At 35.3% G+C, this 27214-nt stretch overlaps 1 protein-coding gene across 4 annotated transcripts in view; it reads left to right on the top strand.

Annotated features, from left to right (window-relative positions):
* The window catches only part of LOC150094624 (ATP-dependent RNA helicase DDX54), a 350258-nt gene that overhangs the window by 83357 nt on the left and 239687 nt on the right, over window positions 1–27214 (top strand). For all 4 annotated transcript variants that reach the window (XM_090411066.1, XM_090411065.1, XM_090411067.1 and 1 more), the window contains exon 4: window positions 21891–21981. In XM_090411066.1, coding sequence (XP_090267192.1) covers window positions 21891–21981 — 91 coding nt within the window. The remainder of the gene's footprint in view (window positions 1–21890; window positions 21982–27214) is intronic.

Consider the following 27214-nt stretch of genomic DNA (forward strand, 5'->3'; position numbering starts at 1 on the left):
AGCTGGCTTTTAAAAGATGGTTAAGTAGCAAAAAACAAAAACACGAAGTTGAATATAAAAAAAGACGAGCAATAGCAAAAGTGAAACCAGAAAGAGAGACAGAGAAAGCTGGGAAAAATTTGTATCATATCTAGAAAATGACATATCCAAAATAAAACCCAGTGCACACAAAAGACTAAAACACATGAATGCAGATATAAAAGAAACTGCAATTATAAATTGTGAAATAGATGTAAAAGAATTCTTGGATTACTTTACAGATCTTTGGACAGATAATACTGGCATCAAAAATAATTACACTAGAAACTTACAAAATACCTTAAATGATATCATAACAATGAAAGAATTAAAGTACAACCTAAATAAAATAAAAAATGGCAAATCAGCAGGAGAAGATGGGATAAACTCTGAACTTTATAAATTTGCTGGAAAAAAATTTCATCTAAGATTACTAAAATTTTTAAATAAAATATATACAAATGGACAAATACCAATAGAATGGAATACAAGCATAGTAATATGTATATTTTAAAAAGAGGGGATAAAAGAAAACCTGCTAACTACAGAGGTATTAGTTTATTGAATACATGCTACAAAATATATAGCAGTATACCTAATGAAAAACTAAAAATGAAAAAATATTATTATAATGTCAAAATGGATTTAGAAAAGGATGCTCTATAATGGATGCAGCTTTCTGTTTAAAACTACTTATAGAAAAAAGAAGAGAATTTAATTTGGAAACTCATCTTTTGTTTATAGATTACGAAAAAGCATTTGACAAAGTAAAAAGATATATACTGTTTTATATATTACAAAGAATAAATATACCTAATATTTTACTACATGCAATATTGAATATATAAAGATAATGAAATGAAAATAAATGAAAAGTTGTCTGGAAAACAATCTATAAACCAAGGAGTAAGACAGGGATGCCCTCTTCCTCCAACACTTTTCAATATTTACATCTCATCATCAAATTCCTGCCATGTACCCTCAAGGGGTGTACAGGATATGATAGTACTACATGATAAATTTACATCATTACTAACTTCCTATCTACAATTTTCCTCCAAATTAGTCTGTTACTTGTCAAGACTCCAACATTATCATTTCTTATATTTCTATCATCTAAGGAACTTTGTACAGTATCAATCCACCATATCTTGGTCTTCCTCTGGGTTGTTTTCCTGCCAACCTGACAGAGAACACTTGTTTTGCTAATCTTTCCTCGCCCATTCTGTTTAAGTTACCATACCATCTTAGATTAGCTCTGCTATTGCATTCCTGGATGCTGACAATGTCAAGTTCTTTCCTAATATCCTCATTTTTAATATGATATTGCCATTTCATGAAATTTTGTCATGTTGTACCATCATTTTGTATTTTGGTTTAAGCCAGTAAGAATACAATTTGGTCGGCTAAATCCCAAACTGTCAGCCCATCCCTGTTCATTCAGTATCCAGGTAGATACCCAACAGGGTGCACCACGAGAAGGTGAGGATTGGACATTAGGTCAGAAGCCCTGGTCGGTACTCCGCATTCCTTTAAAGGCTATGTGGAGGTCTCCTCTCGGTTATACAGCTTTGATCCTTGAGCACCCCTATATTTACATTAATGAAATATTAATACAGTGGAACATCTTAAACAATCAAGGTATAGAAATTTCCCAGAATAACAAAATAAATATGCTGTTATTTGCAGATGATGAGATAAGGAGGACAATTTACAAAGAGCAATATATATATATATAATTTAAACATTGTAGTAGAACAGTTTGAAATGAATTTCCATTGACAAAACTAAAACAATGGCATTTTGTAGACAAACTCCAGTTAGAAGCAAAATAGTTATCAATAATAAAATAATAGAACAGATAAATACTTTCAGTTACCTTGGATGTGAAATATCATATGAAGGAAAAAAAGACATAAAATTAAAAACTTCAAAAATTTTTACAGATTATAGGCCTGATAAATAGAACACTCAACCCAAATATAGTACAAAAAGAAATGCTTGAAAATATACAATACTTTAGCAGTGCCCACATTATTATATGGGCACTGCTAAAGTAATGCCCATATAATAATGACAGTGAAATTTGGGCAATTAACAAGCAAGATAAACAAAGAATAAAAACAAGTGAAATGAGATTTATGAGAAGAACTGCAAAATACACATTATTAGATCAAAGAAGGAACGAAGACATTTTAAAAGAACTAAAAACAAAATCAATAGAAGAAAAACCAAACAATTATAAACAAAAATGGATTGAATATGTAAACCGAATGGCCAACACTCAACATCCTAAACAAATACTAAAATGTAAGCTAATTGGAAAGAGAAGGCAGTGTAGACCTCAAAAAAGGATATTGGATGGATATTGAGACCTGAACAGACCGATATGGTCTATACCCGTAATAAGTGTTATGATGATGATATCCACATATTTGTTATTTTTATGGTCACCCCTATGAAAAGTCTCAGCAAACTACAATATTGTAATTTTCTGCTGTCCTTTGTAATTGGGTTGTCATCCTTTCTGTTTGCTCATTGTATGTCATGTGAGTTTGCTTTTAATTCATATAACTTTACTCACTAGCAAAGCAGGCCTGACTAACTGTTTTGGGGCTTCATTCTTTTTTCTTATACTTCTCCATATATTATTATACTCTTGTCATCTCAGTTGTTTCGTATTGTAGTCGTGCTTTCTAATGAGAGCATGTTTCCTGTGAGTTTGAGTCACTTAATAGTTGAAGAAAAGAAAGAAGAAATCACTTAGCCTGTATGGAATGCAGAGAACAAACTTCCGGATGTGTTTTAATGCAGGGGTAAATTCTCAACTTCCTTTGGTGCCATCTGTTAATATTACATTGTCCTAATCATAATTTTAATAACATGTAACAGGATTCAAAGAATCAATTTTGAGATTTTCTTAGTTGGTTAAATGAGGATAGCCATGTGATCTTCTGTGGGATTTAGAAGTGTGGGGTCAATTTTTTGCAATCAAAACATGATCTGTATAAATTTGTGTTTGCTGAATTCAGATTTTATTTCAAAATTTCTGTATTATCACCATTTTCAAAGAGGAAAAAAAACAACAGCAATGAAAACTTGTATTGTGAATTATAAGACATCTGACTTGTTAATATTTGGCCTTTTCACCCACCAATTTGAAATACAAAATTCATTCAAATGTTTGCAATTGCAGTTTTCACTATTATCTTAACATACACCTCCCTCCTGATGACTATACTGTACATTCTAATACCAAATTATTTCATCCTTATTGGTTGAATTGCTATTATGTAACTCACTGTAAATAACATTTTATTAAAATTAAAACACAGTTACCACAAAATGAAAGTCTCTTAAGCTTCGGTAAAGCTAGATGTCAGAAAACTGATCAGGACCTCTAACTTAATGTTAATTCTCCCATTCACATAGTGTTTTTTTTTTTTTTAGTTATTGAGCTGGGCTGGCAATATGGAATTTAGCTGACCAGCCGTATTCTGTATTGGCTAAACAATGCATACATGATTTTTGATCTTATTTGTATAAGATCAAATATCATGCTGCCTGGAGCATTGCATGTTTAAACAAGGCCTCCATCAGAGAAGTGACTGAACAGAATTAAAGATAGACATAATACTTGAGATGAATCGGTGGAACTAGTAGAGGAATTAGAAATATCCTGTCAACATAATTAGAGGAACTTATAAAATGGTTCAGCCATTTTATAAGTTCCTCTTTTATAAGCAGTACAAACATTGCAGACTAGATTGAAATAAGGTAAGGATGTATAACAGTTGCCTGCTTATTCAAGACAAACATTATACTAGAGATGATATGCTTAACAGCATATCATCTCTAGTATAATGAACTGTTTTAAATTATCACAAAAAATGAATAAGTCATGTCACACCAGGATATATTGATAAAAAAGGAGTGTAGCTGTAGTATTCAGTTTTGCAAGAAGATAAACTTGAATGGTAGTCAATTTCAAGTAGACTGATGTAGGCAAATTGCAAAATTGAAATTAAATAATTAGATTTATTTGTGCCTATAATCCATGGAAAGTTCTAGTGGGAAAGAAGTACAGGGAGTTTTTGACTCATAACTGCAGTCAAACTGATTTATTTGCTAGGAACTTTCCATGTGCTTCTTTTTCTTGACTTCCTCTTTAACTTCCTGAGCCCACCATGGAATCTGATTTTTCTATCCTTACAATCTCTCTGCATGCCTCTTTCTGGCTGAATGAATTGTTTAACTGGGTGACGCCCCAGCCAGCGTGAAATTCTGGCCATGTGTCACCCAGCCAATAAGAATACACTTTGGTCAGCTAAATCTCAAATATTCATTTATTCGTTCATTCAGCATCCAGATAGATATCTAACAGGGTGTACCATGAGAAGGCGAGGATTGGACATTAGTTCAGAACCCCTGGTCAGTTCTCTGCATCTTTAAAAGGCTACGTGGAGACCTCCTCCTAGTTATACAACTTTGACCCTTAAGCATTCCAGTATAACTCTCATTGTATCAAATTTGTAAAGTAAAATAAAACAATGAGAATTCCTGAGGAATTATCCTAATAATCATTCCAGGAAAAAGTTATAGGATTTGATGGATGTTAGGTCTGTATGCCAACCAGATTTAGTGATGATCACTAAATGTAACCAGTTGGCCTCCAGATAGTAAGGGCTTTTAATATTATCCATCCACATGGGCATTGGAGGTAATAGTTGAATGTCTGATTTTTCTGTCTCTTTTCTGGAATGGGTTGAATGTAGGCTAGGCTAGGCCTGCAGATGAGTATGACATCTTGTAAAAATTATATAGGATGGTAGGTGTTTATACTGGATTTAAAATTTTGACCACAATTTGGAGGGCGGGATATTTTATTATTATTATTTGACACCTCCAGGGAGTCCAAAGACTCATTGAGGGAGGGCACCTGCTCTACAACTCTGTCTCCACCAACTGACCACAACTACACTGATGCCATCTACCGCCGACCACCACTAGTATTTCCACAGACAATTACAAACATCCATGTCCAATGCAGGATTCAAACCTGCAGCCTTTTGGCTAGAGAGCAAATATGCTTGGCCAACCAGGGCGGCAATAATTAATGCCAGTATCACCCAGCGTTCCCTGATGCTTTTAATATCCAAACTGCTATAGATTCTTCTGCTGTCTTTCTGATGATAGATCAGAGGAAGTATTTAATGAGTTGTTCTGATAAATTAAGAAGCAGTTTGTTTTGTTCTGCATTTCAACTCTAAGAAAGAGTTGGATGCCAGAAGTTCTACCTTATTTTCAGGTTATGTTGCAGTTGTAGTATCAAGATGTGAGATTCTAAGTATGAACGAGTAGAAGGTCTGCTCAATAGCTTTTAGGAGAGACTTAGATGGCTTGACTGCCATTAAGCAAGAAGCAAGTTATCTGCATTCAGATAACTTGCAATATGCTGAATTAAAAAAAAAAAATTTTTTTTACTTCGGCTACCTTAACATGCTTTTCCAAGAAAAAAAAAAAAAAAGAATATTGGCTTTATGAATGGAAGAATGAAGTATATGGAATGATGGTTTCCTCCTAGCAAGGATTATTTCACTTTCTTGGCTCCTCATTGATGACCTATCCATTCAGCACTACATCTTCAATGTCAACATTTTGATCACACACCAGATATTCAGTTTTTCTTCTACTAACTTTTTCTTCCAATACTCTGTTCCATATTATCAGCTTTTATTCCACTTCCTCTCTTGTTTCTGTTCACAGTACAGTATCGTCTGCATATAACATACTCCAAGGTGCTCTCTCTCTCTCTGACTTACTCTCAAAGGACTGATTGCTGAATCCTGATGTAAGCCAACTGTTACCTCAAAACTCTGTTATTCCCAAACAGCTCCTAACTGTTGCTTGCACATTTCCTGTATCAGTCTAACATATTTTTCTGGTACTTTTCTTTTAGACTCCTCCAATCTCTTCTCTAGGTATTGTGTCATATACTTTCTCTAGATCTATAAAAATGACATGTAATGGCCTTTGTCCTTCTATGTACTTTTTGATCACCTACTTCAGAATAAATACTGCATCCATAATTCCTGTTTGAGGCATAAAACCAAACTGTTCTTTTACAATATTAACTTCTTCTCTCAACCTTTCATCTATGATTCTTTCAAATGACTTCATTTGAAGAGGACTGTAGCAATTACCAGAAGAGGTCTTCTTTCCAGACCTCTTCTGGTATTTCATTTGATCTAGCAGCCTTTCCACTCTTAATTTTGGCCATTGCTCTCACTATTTTTCCTAGTCATTCCATCATTTGGTAGTCCCTCTTCCTCAGATAGCCTTTTTCTCATTCATCAACTTCTCAAAATATTATCTGAATACAATTTGCTTTTCTTATTGTAATTCCATCCGCTTCCTTAATCTGCTTCACTTTGGAGATGTCTTTTGTTGCTTTACTTCAATATTTAGCCAACCTGTAAACCTCTTTCAGTCATTTTTTTAATTCACCATGTATCATCATCATCATCATCATCAAATTCCTGCCATGTACCCTCAAGGGGTGTACAGGATATGACAGTACTACATGAAAAAATTACATCATTACTAACTTCCTATCTACAATTTTCTTCCAAATCAGTCTGTTACTTGTCAAGACTCCAACATTATCAGATCTTATATTCCTATCGTCTAAGGCACTTTGTACTGTATCAATCCACCTATATCTTGGTCTTCCTCTGGGTCGTTTTCCTGCCAACCTGGCAGAGAACACTTGTTTTGCTAATCTTTCCTCTCCCATTCTATTTAAGTGACCATACCATCTGAGATTAGCTCTGCTAACGCATTCCTGGATGCTGACAATGTCAAGTTCTTTCCTAATATCCTCATTTTTAATATGATATTGCCATTGATGCCATCTGTTCAAGCCTCTAATCTTTCTCAGGACTCTCATATCTGCGGTCTCTAGTCTTTGGTCAAGTGTTTTACTTCTGACCCAGCTCTCAGATCCATAAGTTAAAATTGGTTTGAACACAGTCTTGTATACAGCTAATTTAGTGTTCCGACTAATTTCTTTCTTATTCCATATGAATTTATTTAATTGACTTCCCACCATACCAGCTTTGCTGATTCTGTTGTCTATTTCTATATTTAGTTTACCATCTTCAGTAAAAATTGTGCCTAAGTAGCTGAAATGTTTTACTTGTTCCACAGGTTCTCCATTCACAACACAGTTGACATTTTCAATGATTCTGCCTATTTTCATTGTCTTTGTCTTTTTATTGCTGACCTTCATACCATATCTATTACAACAGCTATTCAATTTAGTCAGAGAATCTTGCAGACTTGTAGCGGATTTATTTAGAAGTATAACATCATCCGCATAAAGCAAAGAGCTGACATTAACATCTCCAATTTTGATATCAGGTTTAATACCACATTCCTTCATAATGTGATCCATATAGATAATGAATAACAGAGGGGATAATGTACATCCTTGTCTCACACCAGATTTAACATTAAACCATCTTCCTGTACTTCCTTCAATTCTAACTGCTGACTCACAACTCAAATAAAGACTAAGTATTGCTTGATATAATGCCCCATTGACACCATATAACTGCAGCGTATTGAATAGCTTCTCTCTTGGGACCTTGTCATATGCCTTTTCCAAATCGACAAAACTTAAATACAGATCTTTGTTATATTCCCATGCTTTCTCGACTATTTGTCGTAAAGTGAAGATCTGATCCTGACAGCCTCTATTTGGCCTGAATCCAGCTTGTTCTTCACCAAGCTTTTCTTCCACAATTCTTCTCAACCGTTTCTCAAGTATACTTGCATAGATCTTGCCAGGAACACTCAGTAGGGAAATACCTCTGTAATTCTCACATTCAGTTTTATTTCCCTTTTTATATATGGGTACTATGAGAGCTCTACTCCAATCATCGGGAATTCGTCCCTCTGTCCAGGCTTTCTGAACTATGCAGTGCAGCCACTGTAAGACTCTTATACCACCATACTTCAGCATTTCTGGTCGAATATCATCTACTCCTGCTGCCTTTCCACATTTCAAGCCTTTGATGGCTTTTTCTACTTCAAGTATGGATATGTATTCCTGACTGCATGCCTGGTCAGTGTTTTTTATCACTGTGCTGTCATCACTGCTTGTTTCATTTAGCAGTTTTTCAAAGTAATTACTCCATACTTCAAGGATATCTTTTTCTCCTGTTTTCATTTCACCTTTATCATCTCTAATTCCTTTTACAGCACTCTTTCCTCCATTCCTAAGCTTCTTCAACAACCTCCAAAATATTTTGCCACCTTCTTGATATTTATTTTCTATATTCTTGCCAAAGTCCTCCCATGACTTTTGTTTAGCTAGTTTTACACACTGTTTAGCTTTCTTACATTTGTCTCTGTATTCTGTAAGAGTAAAAGCTGACTTATTTGCCAGGAACTTTTGATATGCTTTCTTCTTTTCCTTCACTGCCTCTTTAACTTCCTGTGTCCACCAGGGAGTTCTGATTTTTTTATCCTTGCACACAACCTCACCACATGCCTCTCTGGCAGAATCAATCAATGTTTCCTTCAGAGTTTGCCACTGAATCTCCAAGGTTTGATTCCTGTTCTCAAACTCTTTCATTTTCTTTTCAATAATATTTCTGTATTTTAGTCTACAGTTCACATCTGAGAGCTGCTCAACTTTTATTCGCTTTAAAACTTTCTTACATGTTATTCTTTTCAATATGAAATTCAATTTTATCCTGCTCAAGACTAAATAGTGATCACTTCCAATTTCAAATCCTCTGTACACTCTGGTGTCCTGCACCAGGGAGAAAACATCACTATCAACAATAACATAGTCAATGAGACTTTTTTTATTCCTAGCCTCTTCTCGCCATGTGAATTTGTGCACATTTTTATGTTGGAACATGGTGTTAGTAATAACCAGTCCATGTCCTGAGCAGAAATCCAACAGATATTTGCCATTATTATTAGCTTTGCTCTTTTCTCCAAATTTTCCCAAAATATTTTTGTATGTCTCACAATCATTTCCTACTCTACTATTTAGATCCCCAACAAGGACCAACTTTTCCTTTTTCATTGTGTCAGTTGCTTTTTCTAAAGCCTCAAAAAATTCCTCCACTTCTACCTTAGTAGAACCTTCTGTGGGACCATAGGCACAAATAAGTCTCATTGTCCAGTTCCCCATTCTCATATTTGCCCACATTACTCTACTTGAGACTGACTGCCATTCAAGAAGATTAGCCTCGTATTTTGTGTTGAATACTATGGCTACTCCTTCTTTTCCTTGATTGTCATTGCCTGAGTATAACATTTTGTACTTATTGCTCAGAAAGATCTCACCAGTTTTGGTCTTTTTTGTTTCAGTCACCCCTATTATGTCGATCTGGTACTTATCTAATTCCTCAGCTAGCTCCATTTCTTTGCCATTCAGGCTTCTTACGTTGATAGTACCGATCTTTAACTCTGGTGATGTTGAGTTGGGGTTTGTTTTCAGATTTGTTCCAGTAGCTGACTTTTCGCTGTTCGCCCTGGTTCCCTGGCAAAAACAACGGGGGCCTTGTTTAACCGGGCGATGCCCCAGCCGGCATGAAATTTTGTCATGTTGTACCATCATTTTTTTATTTTGGTTTAACCAATAAGAATACAATTTGGTCGGCTAAATCCCAAATTGCCAGCCCATCCTCGTTCGTTCAGTATCAAAGTAGATACCCAACAGGGTGCACCACGAGAAGGTGAGGATTGGACATTAGGTCAGAAGCCCTGGTCGGTTCTCCGCATTCCTTTAAAGGCTATGTGGAGGTCTCCTCTCAGTTATACAGCTTTGACCCTTAAGCACCCCTTCACCATATATGCCTATTTTATATGCCTTTGCTTTTGTTTGCACCACTATAGAGTTCACAATCTTCATCCTTCTGGGAGGCATCCCAAACTTTCTTTGCTGTGTTTTTCCTTTGTATCGCTGCTTGTACATTTTCTGTTTATGTCTGCACTATGTTGCCACCATTGCTGGACATCACTGAAATCTCTTTTTATCTCCTTAAGTACCATCTCTTTAAATCTGCTCTTCACTGCTTCCTCCTTTAGTTTAAACCACTTTATCCTGTGCACTCCTTATGTTCTTGTTGTTTTCATTCTTTTGAGATGCAAGTCCATGCAAAGTAGTCTGTTGTGAAACGACATGGTCTCCAAGAACTACCCCACAGTTCCTCATTTCCTTGAGATGTGTTCTTCTGTACAATAGTCAGTTTGAGATGTTATGCCTCCACTCTTGTACGTGATCAGATGTTCTGCCTTCTTACTGAAGAAAGTAGTCACTAGAGTCATTTCAAATGCTTCTGCAAAATCTATTATTCTTAAACCTTCCTGATTTGCTTCCTGTATCCCATGGCCTCCATGTATTTTCTCACACTGTTCATTTTTCCTACCCACATGTCAATTTAGATCACCCCCAATAATCACATGTTCCTCTTCCTTCAATCCTTGCATCACTCTATCCATTTGTGTCCAGACTGCATCCTTTTCTTCATCTATACATCCAACGTGTGGGCATACACACTAATCAAATTAACTATATAATCTTGATAGTTTAATTTCACACACATAATTCTATCATTTCTGCAAATTACTTCCCCCCACAGTCTTTCATTTCTTTACACAATATAATTCTTACTCTATTTCTTCACATATCTGATGCTCCACTATAGAATAGCTTGTAACCATCTCCCAGTTCTTTCACTTTGTTACCTCTCCACCTAGTTTCTTGCATACACAACATGTCCACTGTTCTTTTTTTCATCAAATCTGCCTCTACCAGTCATACTCACCACATTCGGTGAGCAACCCTCAGTCTCTTAGGAGCTAGCTTCTTTAGCTGCACTCACTCTTGATCCAGTATCACAGATGTAGGGTGATGTATCCGTGCGTCACCTACAGGATATGTCTAGCTGTCCTCGAATAGTCCAATACTTCACTCATCATATAGGTTTTGGCACTGTTTTTATGACTTTGATCCCCTCTCCCTTTATCTGGACTTGGGACCGGCTGAAGAATAGGCTGATGCCCACTCCCTTGGTTGGGTTAATAATCAGCTGTAATGTGGTATGCAAATGAGAAATAAAAAAAGATGGCCTATGATAATAGGCAGGAATACCGAAAACATCATCTGCATTTTGAATGGAGAACCTAAGAACAAATGGAACATTTCAGTTAAATAGGCACAATTTTTAATAACAGTAACAAATGAAATATGTAAATTATTATTATTATTATTATGACTCAGGTCTTCATGGAGTCAAGACTCATCATGGGATGCCCCTCCTAGGAAACACAATCTATCATATCACTCCTGGAACTCATTGACCGCTTGTGCTCTCACCACTCTATCAGGCCATGCATCCCACGGTTCAACCACCCTCCATGCAAAGAAACCACTACTCACCCTCTTGCTCACAGGTTCTTTTCGTAACTTCCAGGTATAGTCCCTTGTCCTCATTCCTTCCCCATGCTCCACTCAACGAATGAACTCCCTATTGTCAACCCTGTAACTACCTCTCAAAAGTTTAAAAGTCTCAGTCATGTCATCTCTCCTATCTATCAAACTCTGCAGTCCACATTTCCTCAGCCTGTCTTCATAACTAACATTGTACACTCCTGATAGCATCTTTGTTATCTGCCTTTGTGCACCCTTTCCACATTTAATTTATCCCCTTCAAATTCTGGGGACCAAATTTGAGAACAATAGTCCAAGTTTGGTCTGATCAGGACTTTATATGGTGAAATGACAACTCTTTTATCTCTCTCTACAGGTCAGTATCCTTCTCAGTATTGCAGCGATCCTCTGGGTTACCCTCTCAACCTTTGCAATATGTTCTCTGAATTTCAGGTTTCTATCAATCATCAGCCCCGAGATCCCTTGCCTCCCCTACTTCATCCAGTACAGTTCCTCCAACAGAGTATGCAGCCTCCCTTTGATGTATCCCAAACTTCAAGACTTTACATTTAATTTATTAATATTTACATAATAATAATAATAGCTGCATTAAACTGATATACTTCCATTCATTTGCTTATCTATCCACTTCATTCAAATCCTCAAAATAGATAACAGAATTATAAAAGCTGGTATGGTAGAAACTCAAATGAATAAATTTATCTGGAGTAAGAGAGAAATTAGAACAATAAACTGCCTATAGTATTCAAACCAATTTTAACATATGGATCTGAGCGCTCGGTTCAAAATAAAGATAAGTTTAGAGAAATATTAGGTGAGTGAAGAGATCTAGGAAAAAGACACAGAGGAAGATACATTACTAGTGCATTAGAAGACCAAAATATAAGATCCTAATAATATTGGGATCCTCACAGATAACATTGATTTGGAGGAAAATTGTCAATAGGAAGTCAGTACCACATGAAAAATTTATGCCAATACTATAATATTCTGTACATCCCCAAGGGTATTTATGAGGAATTTGATGATGATATATGAAGGATCTGTATCTGAGTTTTGTAGATCTGGAAAAAGCATATGATAAAGAGAAAATTCTTCAAAATGCCACAAATCATCATTAGCCAATTTTTATCCAATGCTGGATGAGAGCCTCTACAAAGTCCTCCATTCTGTCCTATCTTGAGTTTACCTTCATGCATGCCCGAAGTATGTGATACCACATAATGATGGCGGCTTGCACAACATCCATTGGCAACACTGCCTTTACTCTTCAAATCCACTCTCAGGCTGGCGATGCTGAGGCAGCTTTTCTTGCAGGCTACTCTCTCAAACTCCAACCACAATTTGAAGTCCTTCAGATTCAGATTGGGACATCCAGACAGCCAATCAGATGGTGATATGTGGTCAGGTACATTTCCCTCCAACCACTGTTGTGTGGTCCTTGTCGTGTGCAGCGGCTGAGTCCTGTTGGATGGTCCACTGCCTACTGTGAAACAAGGTGTTGTTCAGGGGCTGTACCACAGGTTCCAAGAGTTTCTTGATACACTGGCAGAGGTTTTGACCGTTGAAATGAAACTTGGATACCCTGATACATCACCCCTCCCCCCACCAAACCATTACTGCCATGGGATGATGACCTCTCAATCCTGGGTGGCATAGCATGTGCTGTGCAACCATCCATCTGAAACATATACCCAATCATTTTGGCAGTTAAATGACACTTGAGTGGTGAAAATCTTTTCATTTCTGAAGAGGACATCTGTGTCTGTTGTTCATCTACTTCCAGAGAAATATATTTGTTTTTATCACCCTCTGCAACTTAAGTTGTAGTGATAGGAAGTGTCCATTAGAACAACAGTAGGCTCTCACCCCAGATCATCAGTTAGTACACGTGATATCGTTCTGTTATCTCTGACGACATCACTTTCTGTGTTCTCATAGGATTACAGCAGAGGCGAACAATCACAGATGGTTCTTAAGCAGTGTGGTTGACCTGTTCTTTGGGAGTAAGTTACGTCATCTGTATCGTTACAGCCTTAATAGTCCGATACTAAAAATACTCTGGATCCTACTGATCCAGAGTGTTTTTAGTGTGCTGAAAATCACAAGGTTGGAATGCAGCCACCAGTTAAGTGTTATTACAGCTACAGAGGTCTCATCTTTTCCTCACTGCATGCTAATCTGTACAGCTAGACAACTCTCTCTTTTCTGATAAACACATGAATGTTGGCCCACGCAGCACCACTAATGGACTTGGGCTCATGCAATTCTGTAGACAGCTCAGAGATGAGGGTGCTGAAGTTGTAACAGTATTTATTGCAAGAATGTGTGTATTTTTTTTTTTTTCCCATAAGTTAGAAAATTTAACTTTTTAGTTACATTACATCAGCTACTCAGGTGGTGCTTTTTAGAATTGTGTGTTATTATTTAATTTCCATTCTGTTGTCTTCTTCTGACTATACCTATGACACTTAGGTGAAAATTCTACATTAATAAAGTTTTTTTACATGAGTTTCCTCCATTTTTATATTTCTTTTGATAAAAAAAAAATCTTCTGCTATTAGTATTTTCAGTCAGGTCTGGCTGAGCATACTTTGGATACCTTGCACAGAATCAAATGGGAAAAAAAAAAAAAAAGACTATGCTTCACCATAACAAATACAAATTTTTTTTAGAATTGGGAGCAGATTTAAAAAAAGACAACCTTATCCGAATAAATGTAGTGGTATTAAACTTCCCAAGTGAAACTTCCCAGAGGCCTAAGAATGAGTTTCCATGGGAAACTCATTCTTAGGCCTCTGCCCAACACAGCTAAGGCTAGTCGACAGCACCCGTAGAAGGTGCCCCTCATAGGACTTCAGGCTTTCAGTTAATCTTTTTCACTTATTGTTCTTTTGCAATTTTTATATTGTTTCCCTGACAATGTCTCAGTGACTGAGATGAAATATAGGACTGATTTAAACATGTATTTTAATTATTTATGTGCTTTATTTATTCCATTAAACCTTCTAATGTGTTCAAACCTAGGTCTAAATAAGTTGATGGGATTTCTCCTCTGATAATTTCATTGTCTTTTTCCTAGCCAACAAAGTTGAATTCTTTGTGAAATTTCTTCCTCGCTACCTCCCTATAACTGTGATCTTTTACCCTTGGTAAACGTACAAAGTTACTGAATCAATTTCCTGGTGTTCTATATGTGCCTGCTTTTTGGTTATTTATTTATTGCATTATTTTTTGAAGTTCTTGTGCAGAGTTTTCTAAGTGTTACAGGAAGATGATTTGATTTTAAATCAGATGTGAGACAGAAGCACATTATCTCCATTGTTATTTATCATCAATTATTGATCACATTATGAAGTAGTAGTATTAAGCGTGATATCAGAGTTGTAGATATTCAACTCGGCTCTTTAGTTTATACAGATGAGGTTGTATTGGATTTACTTAACAGATAAACTGTTAAGTAAATTCCATACAAGTCTCCAGATTTTCTTAACTAAACTGAATTAAACTGCCGTAATGTGGTATTCAAGTTGGTATGCAAATGATCAGTGAAAAGACTGCCTATGAAAATTGACAGGAACACTGAAAACAGTATTTGCTTTTGGAATGGAGAACTTATAGAATAAGTGAAACATTCAGCTTATTGGGCACCATTTTTAATAAAGATAACAAACAAAATATCTAATATCTAAGTATACAAGAGTTGGCAAAGCTGGTAAGGAGTCATCTGAATAAATGTATGTGGAATCAAAAAAAAATACTAAACTATGTGTGAAGACAGTGTTCAAATCACTGTTAACTTATCGATCTGAGGGTCAGATTAGAAATAATACTTACACTGGAGACTACAGATATAAGTGTTCTGAGGAAAATTGGGGGTGGGTGGGTGAACATATGGTGGCAGTGGCAGAATTATTAAAATAATGAGGATATTAGGAAGGAACTTGACATTGTTGGCATTCAGGAATGTGTGAACAGAGTTAATCTAAGGTGGTATGGTATGGTCACTCACCTCCTTAGATTAATACTATCATAATATCTGTGCAATTCCTGAAGTTACAGATCAAGAACGTCAGATTGTTATTCACACATGCTACGTTTATGGATAGAATCATGTAATGTTTAGTTTGAATCGGTGATATCTTACGATCCAAATAAAAAGTTTTCAAAGACAATGTATATCATGTAAAAAGAATATTCTATCTATCTATCAGTGGGCCTAATAGTCACTTAAGTGCCCACGACCTTTCCAAGTATTCTTGGACTTTGCAACTGTAACTCGAGGATAAGGTGCTTAGCCCTATGCCTCCATAAAAAAAAAAAAAAAAAAAAAAATATTATAAAGAGGAATGTGTGAATTTTTATGTATGTTACTCATCAGCAGCTGAAATTGAAGGATGTACAGGAAGATGGTTGATAAAAAAAAAAAATCAGGTACCAGACAGGTTGTATGCTGTTGTCACTGTTATTCATCTTTTAACTATCGGCTGTTTTTATTTTTTATCTTTGCCTATTCTTTCTTTCATGTATTTTTCTCTCTACTTCTGCTGAATCTTTTTAGTGCTTTTCCTTCCAGACCACCATCACAGAGATCCAGTGCCCTTGCCACTGTATTTGTTATAGAGTATTACCCATGAATATCTGAAAAAAAAAGGGGGGGGGGATATCCTAGTCTTGTACTACTTTGGCCTCTTTGACTTTATCATGGCTAGTGGAGTTTTCTGCAATGGTAAATGGCGTTAGAGTAGATTTGTTTTCCCATGGGTTGGGGACAGAGCTTGCTTTGCTGCTGACATCTGGTTTAGCCCTGGAGTTCCACTCCAGGTACATTATCATTGGCTGGATTGTGGACATCTGGAATGTGTGGTAGGTAGGTAGGTGGGTGGGTGGGGAGCTTTGAGAATAAGTCCTTTGTCTTCGAGCTTATCAGAGGCCATCAAGTCCTAGCCTAGTATAGAAACCTCTTCAACTGACATTAAAAAGCACAAAACATCAAACACCAACAAGCGTACCACCTTTGCTGATAATGCATTCGATAGGCTAATATTCAATTAGAAAAATGCCACTCTTCTTTGTTCAATGAAGAAACCCAAATGCGTTAATTGTGAGGAAGAACATTCAGCCTGCTCCCTAGCATTCCAAAGTGGGGAAGGAGATTCAAATGGAAATGGAAGGTTTTGGAAACATTGGTAGGATCTCTGGAATAATTGAAAAACTCCATTCAGGAGAAACATTCTTGTCAAAACATCCTCTCAAAAATGATTGGAGCAACTCCTTGCGTTAATGGGAATACCATTCATGTGAACCTCTGCAAAATTCTGAAGTTTTCTGGATGAGAAATATTAGCGTGGGCATTGCTCGATGTTCCGGATGAGATAGCTTCAAATTAAAGAACCGTGAGAGGAATTCTCATACATGAAGAATGGTATCCCAGTATCTATGAATACTATCTTTACATTTAACTCTCCTGAAGTTTAAACATTTGACAGCAGGGTATCTCAGTTATCCTGTTAATATCTTTATTCTTGAATCCTTTGTGCTATTCCACATGTTAGAAATGCAGCCATGCTCAGTTTGTGTAATGACTAGGGGGTAAATGCTGGTCTTGAAATTCATGCTTTCTCTTGTTATCATTCAGGGAGTGAGAGGTGTGATTGAAGTCTGATTAGCGGAATAATGAATTACTGACCATTTAAAACTATATATTTAGAAATGCATGTACATTTAATCATACAAATACAACATTTATTTTACAAAAGATATGCTATATTTTTCAATTTAGCTACTTGAATACAAATTCTATCCTACGGTTCTTCTTTATGAACTGGTCAATAACATCATCATAAAAAGTTGGTTGTAATGCATCAAGCATAGCAAGCATGGAGAATTCGTCCCTGGTAATGACTCTGCCATCTGTTCCCAGCGGGTCAGTAATGAACATGAGAATTAAGACTACAAGTGCAAAACACCCAAATGCGTTAATTGCAAGGGAAGAACATTTAGCCTGCTCCCTAGCATTCCGAAGGGGAAAGATGTAAAAGGTGATTCAAATGGAACTGTATTAAAATTCAGATATCCCATAAATTAAAAATGAATTGAAGTTTAGAGAATAAGGCATTTTATAAAGTTATTTCAACTTTGTTGCTAGTAAAGTCTTTTGAGCTGTCAGTTTATTTTTGACTGAAGTCTTGCTTAAATATAAAACAAGTTTATTTAAGTTGTTCTATTCTATTCTCTCAGCCATACGGCTGGTGGGGTAGCTATATGCTACCATACTAGGGAAATGATTGAGCAAGGTGGTTTCCCGTTGCTTTCCTTGCCGTAATATATTTTATGACTGTAGCTTGTGTGTTCACTGGGCTGGTTTACCTGCTTGCGGGATGAAAAACCTGATAAACTGGTGGAAAAATCCCTGCTGTCCACGCCTAAGACAGGCTAACTTGGCTATGGCCGAGGAAGATCCATAAGCTCCTCACGTCATTGACGTGAATCAAATTTAGGACACTCCTTCCCCAGGTAAATGGTTGCGAAGCGCATAGCCACTAGGCTAACCGCTCGGACTAAGTTGGTTGATGCATAATTATGATTTTTTTAATGAGCTGTCCAAGTTTGTGATTGTGCTGTTTGTGTTATATATAGACAAATATTGTTTAAAAAATTCGTTATATTAATTAGGAGAAGCAAAAGTCACTGCTGTATTTTTAAAATAAAGGTGGTGCATAGAACAGAAGTTACTCTACTGTATTTCTGAACATGCACAGAGTAGAAAATAATGTTAATAGACATCTAAGCATTCAGCTGTTTGAGAGGAAAGTAGCAAAAAGAGAGCTGTAAAGTTTGTCTTCAATATATGAAGACTGATCAAAAATTAGAACAGTTAGAAATGGAAAACAGAGAGGATATCTTGAAAAAAAAAAGTGAAGTTTATATAGTCAAACCACATAGGATTTATTTAGTGAAAATTAAAAGAAACTTTATTGCATGCTAGTTCACATAGAAATCATCAAATAGAAATTTAATACTGTTGACATGTTTCATTTATTTTTTTTTAGAAGAGCCTTCACATAGAAGGCAAATTTGTTCTGAAGTGATAATACTGCCTGAAAATTTTTTTTTTTTCCAGTGGAGTTTGCTGTTATTTTCACATAGATTGCTAATCAAGTTATTGAAATGTATTGAATGAAGACAACATATTCATGTTGCAGGCCTAATGAAGGGAAACAACACTGAAAATTTATTTAAAATTCTATTTAATTCTTTCATTATTTTGTATGTCGCAGAGACATCTCCATGGAGTACAATATGAGACGTAACAAAGGTAACAAGCAAAGATAACACGAAACAGAGTAAAACACATGGGCAGAAAATTGGTCCTAAGTCGGAGTGCCTCTGTGGGCACCTGTTGGCTGCCTCAGATGTAAACTGGGATCTTGAAGTATTTCGAGATCCTAGTTTACATCTGAGTTTACATCTTTCCCATATTTCGGGAAGTTTAATTCAACCATTTTAATTCAACCAAATTAGGCAGATTTCTGAAAGTAGCTGCAGTTTCTAAAAACAGTCTTGCTCTTCTAAATTGGCTTTAGTGGAGCATGAGCTTTTCATGAGGTCTTTTTCCATTTGATTCTATGAGCCATATCCAAAGCATGGTCTGCAAGGCCCAGTTTGACCATAGTGATGATTGCAGATGTATTTTTTGTGTTCTATGTATCGATGCGGATGATTGCTGGTGTTTCTGTATATCCATAGTAGTCCAACTTGCAGAAACAAGGAACTGTATACCAGAATTGAGAGAGGAGGGAGGTGGTCTTCAGTGGAGCAGATAAGAGTAGCTAGTTTCAAGTGGGGCTTGAAAGTTGTGCAGAAATTTTTGATGTTCCTCAGACATAGGAAATGGTTATTGCATTACTAAAATTCTTCTGGAGAGAAGTTCATGAACTTGGAAGAGGGAGCAGAGGATTAATTATTTTTTGATTATAAGAACTGTAGGCATTAGATAGGAAAGTGTGGTGTATATGAATCAGTTCTGCTGCAAGAAAGGCCTCATTCGAACAAGGGTTAAAGGCTTTATTAGTTAGTGTTTTAATGATTCCATTTTGTTGAGAGTTAGGAGGGAGGGCATCATCGGAATATCTTTGTCCGATACAAGGTTTGAGAGGGTATGAGTCAGAATTTGCTTTCTTTGGTGATTCCATCATTTAAGATGGAAGAAGAGTTTGCTGTCATATAAGAAGCAGTTTTTGCATTAGTTTTCACTCCTGTGTGAGTTCTCTGTGGGACAAGAGACTTAATTTAAATGTTGAATTATGTGATTGGAAGCTGCACCCATTAAAGTCTTTTACTTGTAAGGATCTGAAGAAAATATTGACATTTGCAAAAGTTGTATTGATTTTGTGTGTGTATTTATTTGTGTTCTTTTTTGTAAATTAAAGATTTTTCTTTTGGTTATGAGATGTCTGAAGAGTCAGCCTCTTAATGAGTTAAATGGTTATTAAGGTTTGTTAAGAAGTTAAGTTATATATATGATATCCTGGAATACACATCTGTGTGCAAGTTTGACTAATAGTTTAGTTCATTTGTTTTCTTTTTTTATGTTGAAGTTCAGAATTAAACCACATGGATTGGATGTAGTAATTTACTAATGGTTCAGCTGATAGGATTATGTGCAAAAAAAAAAAAAAACCGCATTAAACCATTGGATATTTATTACACCAAACTGCATAACATTCAACTGACAGCCATTTTAACATGCTCACATTTGCAGCGTATGAAGTTGTTTTGCAACTGCTGCATGTCAGTTGCATTCCTGATTTCCCTATCTATTTTTGCATCATCAGCATAGCTGTATGTCTCCTGTTAAATCCTTTCCAATCTCATTAATGTAAATATTGAATAGCATTGGACCAAGGATTGATCCCTGTGGTATGCTACTGGTCACTTTAAATTTTATAGACTCACATCCCCCATTTACCACTTTTTGTGGTAAATGGGGGATGTGAGTCTATATAGGATTATATAGGATTGTGAGTCTATATAGGATGTGAGTCTATATAGGATTACAGGTCAGTCATCCGTCCTGTAATCCTAGTAGTTTATAATCCTGTCCTGTATCCTTCAACTTATGCAACGACTTTCCATGTTGAATCCTGTCAAAAGCTTTAGCTAAGTCCAAAAGTATCAGAGTGTATCCATTCCTCTTGTCTAATTCAACTGTCACATTATTATAAATTGTGATAAGTTACTCTCTGTCAATTCTTTTCTGTATGCGATTTTTTACTTTTTCAAAATCTTTATCACCACTCTAAAGATGCTGATAGGTCAATAATTACAAAGTTTTTGTGCCACCACCCTTGTAAGTAATACTAATTAGTGTAATTAGCAGCAACTGGAATGAGCATGATATTGTATAGTGAAAAATGACTCTCCTTCTTCAGACACTGCATACATGCAAGCAGAACAAATTGTCCTTCAGTGTAATTATCCATAATATCTTTAGTTTCAGTTTTCATATTATTTGCAATACCTTTTACACTACTCTTTTCACAATTTACCACCTTCCTCATATTTATCTTGTATGTTCTTATCAGTTGTATATTCTCTTTACAGCATCTGCTGATTTACTTATTACCAACTTTGATATGCTTTCTTCTTTTCAGGATGGCCTCTTTAACTTGTGTCTGCCATGGAGTTCTGAATTCCTATATTTGCAGACAATTCCACATAATGCTTTTCTAGCTGAATTACTGTTTTTTTTTTAGTGTGCCACTGAGACTCTAAGGTTTGGTTCTGTGTTTTTTGTTCATCTTCTCTTATTGGGATGATGTGCTCTGTTTCCCTTATGTAGGTTAAGTTGCAGGTGTACTGAATTTTGAAAACCCCTGGGTGGGCAAAGTAGAGTAAGGATCTTTGGATGAGCTGATACTTTTTAATTTTGCAGGAGGTTTGAAGGTTGCTTTAATGCTGTATTTGTGTAGTATGTATTTTTTCTGCTCATCAAGATTACTCATCATGATGAGTAATCTTGATGTGGGCTTCTTCATTTGAAGGTAAGTTAACTGATTTCATATGAAAGTAGTAGAGTATTTCTCTCCTTGTAACTTGGGTTTTTTCCATCCTGCATACAAGAAAATCAGCCAGAATACACACAATTTACAGACAAAAAAAACAAAAAAACTTAAAAAAAATCTTAGTGGTTGGTGGATGGCATTGTATGCAGATGTATAGCATGTAGATGGAAAATTAAGTGGCGTAGATGGTAGGTTATGTCTTGCTGTTATGAGTTCTTGACCTTTTTTGAGATGTCAAATAATAATAATAATATGGTTAAAAAAAAAATATTTGCCAATTTGAAACATTTTTAGACTCTTTTCTTCATTGTTTAAAAATTTGTTTTTAGCATCAAGATAGCAGTGTAACTGAAACTGAGAGTTGGAAGTTTTTAAATAACAAAAAGATTAAAAGGAAGTCTGGAGGATTTCAATCTATGGGTATGTATTGCACAGCAAATTATTGTAAGTATTAGAACTTGGTATTTGAAGTATTTCACCACTTGTATTGATAATTTATTTCAGTGTCACTTTAGATATTTGCTATCTAGGTGATCAAATGGAAGGCTTCTCTGCTATTCATTGATAGAATGGATGGCATACTTCTCTGCTAGTATGTTTTGTGTTTGTCACATAATGACGTGGATGTGTTTGAAGAGACCACCATCACAATGTATAAATAGAACTTCAACCAGAAATTTTAATTCTTGCATTTCTAATTTATTTATTTATTTATTTATTTTTATAAATTTGAGATGAGAGAAGTAATATTACCCCCACACAGCATTTGTGTGTTATAGGCTCTTCTGCCTGGCAGGAGAAATATAAAAAAATAATAATATATATATATAATAATATAATAATAATAATTGATAATTGTTTATTATCTGAAATATAAATACTTACAATAAGCTTATTTTTTTTAAATGTCCTAAGATACTTAGGATGAAATATTTACAATTAAATAATTTTCACTGTAGTTAATACATGTGTTTCTTTTAATTATGATCACACCACAGGTTTCGTTATTTTAAAAAGTTTTAATTATAAGCTTATTTGCTTAATGTAACATTCTGCATAACCTCATTTTTCATCATTTACTTAATGCATGATTAGGGCATGGGATGCAGTAGATTTAAGATAAGATTTGAGTACAAATGAAATGAAGATATATCTATCAAAAATTGAAAGAAAATCAAAGGAAAATCTACCTTCAAAAGTTCAAGGTATATTTGAATGACGTTATTACTTCTATTTTAGAGGAGGGAGGTAGGAAGTTTTTTCACTTTGTTATGAAGTATGTTATGCTTGACAAGAGATTACACTCTTCTTTCAATTCTTACCAAGTGTACCTACACAAAGTTTGCATGCGAACTATTTTCACAACTACACATGAAGAGGCTGTTAACTTAACATCCGTTGCCTTAGTTTCCTATAATGCAAGCACACTTTTTTGCGACCTGGATGTGACCTTCTATAATGCATGGCAATATAGAAGTTGTGGCAATGGAAATGTTCTTTGAATTATGGGATACCAAGAGAGTTGAAGTGAAGTTAACAGCCCCTGTATACAAGTAGGCTAGTTGTGAAAATACTTTGCATGCAGACTTTGTTTGCTTAAACTTGGGTAAGGATTAAAACAAGAATATAATTTTTTGTCAGTAACTCTTAACATGTAATTGTAGATGTTACAACTGACTTGTGTAGTTTAAATAAAATGACAACTTTGTTAAACTATATACATAGAAATGATAAAAAAATAAAAGTGTGGATGTTAAAAATCCATTAAATAGATGTGAATTTAATAAAATAAAACCATGTCAATTTGAAGTACAGATGAATAAAAACAACTTGGTGTGAGGCTGTTTCAAATCCTGTCATCCTAAGGAGTAAGAAAAATGAAAATAAGAATATAGATGGCAGTGCTTCTTACATAGATGGTTATATAAGGTTCCTTATGCTCCTTTATATAATATATATATTTAAAATGACTCCCACTCACAAAAAGGTGATGAAGCTATAGTACATTATTACCATGAACGATTAGAATTTTTTTTCCTACTTGTGATTTATCATCATCATCATCTCATCTGCTTGATAACGGGTTGAGTCCACTAAGAAGAAAGGTTTTCCACTTATCGCGATCTTTAGCCATCTCGGTCATGACCAGGGGTCGCCAAACTTCTTTGACCGTTGGCTCCTTCAAGAGTTTCTTGACTTTTTATCGACCCCCTATATTTTACTATTACGTAATTATAATAGGACAAGCAAAAAAGACGCTTATGTGAGTTTTTAGATTGTTTATTTTATAGTTAGTGTTTATTGTATGTATAATATAGTATATATTATTATATTGGCTTAACGTCAAAGGGATATGTTTTTGTTTTTGACGTGTTTCTTAACATTACATATTTGATAGGAGGGATAAATAATATACAAAATATAAAATTTAATTTAGATAACAAAATAACAATAATACAATCTTCCTTATATATATGAAAATAAGACTTTTATTAACTTAGTATACAATTTACTAACGTTGTCAATGTGAAGGGTGTGCTTCGTGACTCTTGACAAGGTTAGCAATGTTGGATTCAAAATTACCCGTACAATGATGTCTTATATTTTTCTATCGACCCCTGAGCCCGAATCGACCCCTAACAATGTTATATCGACCATTTTGACAACCACTGGTCATGACTGTAGCTGGGCAGATAGGAATGTTCTTTCAGCAACTTTATCTAAGTACTTCCTCTAGGTTTTTTACTTCCTATATATCCATTCAGAGCTAAATATGGCAGTCTATGAGGGGCCATTCTCTGGATATGACCAAACCATCTCAGTTGATGCTTAATGATTGTATCTATTATGTCATCTGGGAAGTTTAAATCTATTCTGACTTGATCATTAGTCTTGTGTTGCATCGAGTGGGTGTTAGTAATTTTTCTGAGCCATTTCATTTCAAATGTTTGAAATGAAATGGCTCAGAAATTTCTTGATTGGCTTTTGAGTTAATCTCCAGGCTTCTGAAGCATAAGTAGCCGAGGGGATGATAATTGTTTTATATAATTTTAATTTTAGATTTGTGGATTTTTTTATTTTTCCATATTTTATTTAGTTTATTCATGCTGGTCCATCCTAGGTTTAGCCTGTGTTTTACTGTTTCCATATTGTTGAGGTTACTAGAAATGAGACTACCAAGATAAACATACCATATATTTTCGCGATAATGCAATCCACGTATAATGCGAACTAGAAATTTTGTTTGAAAACTAGCCTTAAAATGTCATGTCCACGTATAATGCGATCTGTTAATCTTGTTTCCTAACATTATAAATAAGACAATATGAATTAACGAAAGAAATATTTATTTTTAAAACAAAATGTCAAAATCCTTTAAATTCTTCTTCATCTTTTGAGTCATCAAACATTTCATTTATAAATTCATCTGTAGGCATTACATCATCGTCATCATGCTCTCCATTTTGTTGTGCATCATCCTCGTTTTCGTATATGACGTCATCGTCGGATCCATCCATTGAATTACTTATTCCACATTTAAGAAATGAGCATTGAATCATTTCAGATGGTAATGAATCCCAAGCTTCTTTATTTAAAGAAGCCGTTTAAAGTGATCTTTAAACGGCTTAATCAAGCTGACAAAACGGAAGTTAGACCATCCATATGACTGCTAGGTCTGTATACGTAGCTCATGCTTTCTCCTTGCTTGCCTCCATTTAATGCGCCTGGAACATATCCCAGACTAACATGTTTTGTTGACGTAACAAGCTACCTGGACGTATGTTCCATACTTGATTCAGCCACAGTTGTACACTTTCTTCATCCATCCAACCTTTCTGATTGGCGCGAACAAAGACACCTGGTGGAAATTTCATATGCTTCGGAATTGTCTTCCTTTTAAATATTACTGTCGGCTTTAATTTGGTTCCGTCTGCCATGCATGCTAGAACAATAGTAAAATGCGTTTTTTCATATCCCGTTGTTTTTATGAGGACACTCTTTTTACCAACTGAGTTTACTGTTCGATTCCCAGGCATATCAAAGTGCATGGATGTCTCATCCATATTACCAATTTGGGAAAGTTCATATCCGTGACACTTCTGTAATTTTATGATAAATTTATGGAAGGACTCCACTTTTTCTTCAAGCTGCTTTGGTAACTTTTGCACAATTTTTGTTCGGTGTCGTAATGTTAATGCTTTGCGTTCCATAAATCTGTTGCACCACCCAGGCGAAGCAAGAAAAGATGAAATACCTGGTGTGTCCTTGAATTTACCACTCTTGAGTTGTAGAGCTTGAAAACAAAATGCATGTCTTGTTACTATAATGCCATCTTGTCAGTGTGTCAAAATCCATTCATTTAGCTCTTCTTCGAGTTCTGGAAAGGATGCTACATATCCACGATGGGCACGTTTTGTTTTGGGGATTTTTTTAAGACTCTTTTTGCTTACCCCAAAGTCTAATATTACTCTCTACTATACCAAATTCTCTCATGGCAGCACTGTTATTATGTTCTTCTGCAAACTGCACGACACACAATTTAAATCCTGTTTCAAAAGATAAACGTTTACTTTTCTGTTGTCTCATTTTCAGGCTAGGTTTGTTTAACGAATAATATTTAAAATGAACTGTGGTTAAAACGATATAACTGTGCTAATATCCTGCCAAGGGGGCGGGATATTAGCACTACTTACATTACTGGCTTTATGCACAGATACGATGCGTGCTCTGTTGCTGAATGCGAGTGGGTCAAGTAGATTTGGTTGCATAGGCATTAGGTAGTATATATTGTGTGTGCAAGTCTAATAAGATGTTATGTTTTTTAAGATCCGCATATAATGCGAACCCCTAACTTTATACCATAAATTTTAACCATAAATTTTTCGCATTATACGCAATAATATACGGTATTTATTAACTTGTTCCAATAGGTGATTTTTGAGATTTATGGAAATATTTTCTTCTTCTCTACCTATCTTCATTATTTTTGTTTTATGAAGATTTATTTTCATACCATAAGTTTTACAGGAGTCATTTAGAATATTAATAGTTTTTTCTAACTGTGATTTAGAATCTGCTAGGATAATATCATCAGCATATTTAATGTGATTGATGTTAGTCCCATTGATTTTTACACCTGGTTCATCAGCAATGGTTTTACAGACTTCTTATAGGAAGCTGATAAAGAGTTCAGGTGAGGGTGGCAACCCTGCATTACATCTTTCTCAACTCTGAAATCCTCGATTTTAATGTTGTTCGTTTTAACAAAAGCTTTGGTGTCTCCATTATAATTTGTAATAAATGTTGAAATATCTGAATCCATTTTTACGTTTTTTACGATGGTGATCAATTTGTTTCTATTAACTGAATCAAAGGCTTGCTTGAAATCTATAAAACAACAGTATATGGGCAGTTGTATTCCCGATATTTTTCTGCTATATTATTAATAGTGAAGATGTGGTCTATAGTGGATCTATGTGGCCTGAATCCTACTTGGTTTTCCTCTATGATTTTTTCTGTAAGCACCTGTGTTCTCTTTTGTATAATTCGGATGAATAGTTTATAACTATGACTTAAGAGGGTTATGGGTCTATAATTTTCACATATTCTTTTGTTTCCTTTTTTGTGAATTGGTATAATAACTCCTGTTTAC

This window comes from Typopeltis vanoorti, chromosome 21 (assembly GCF_054136105.1).
Source record: "Typopeltis vanoorti isolate ZY-2024b chromosome 21, IOZ_Tvanoo_1.0, whole genome shotgun sequence".
Taxonomy (NCBI): Eukaryota; Metazoa; Arthropoda; class Arachnida; order Uropygi; family Thelyphonidae; genus Typopeltis; species Typopeltis vanoorti.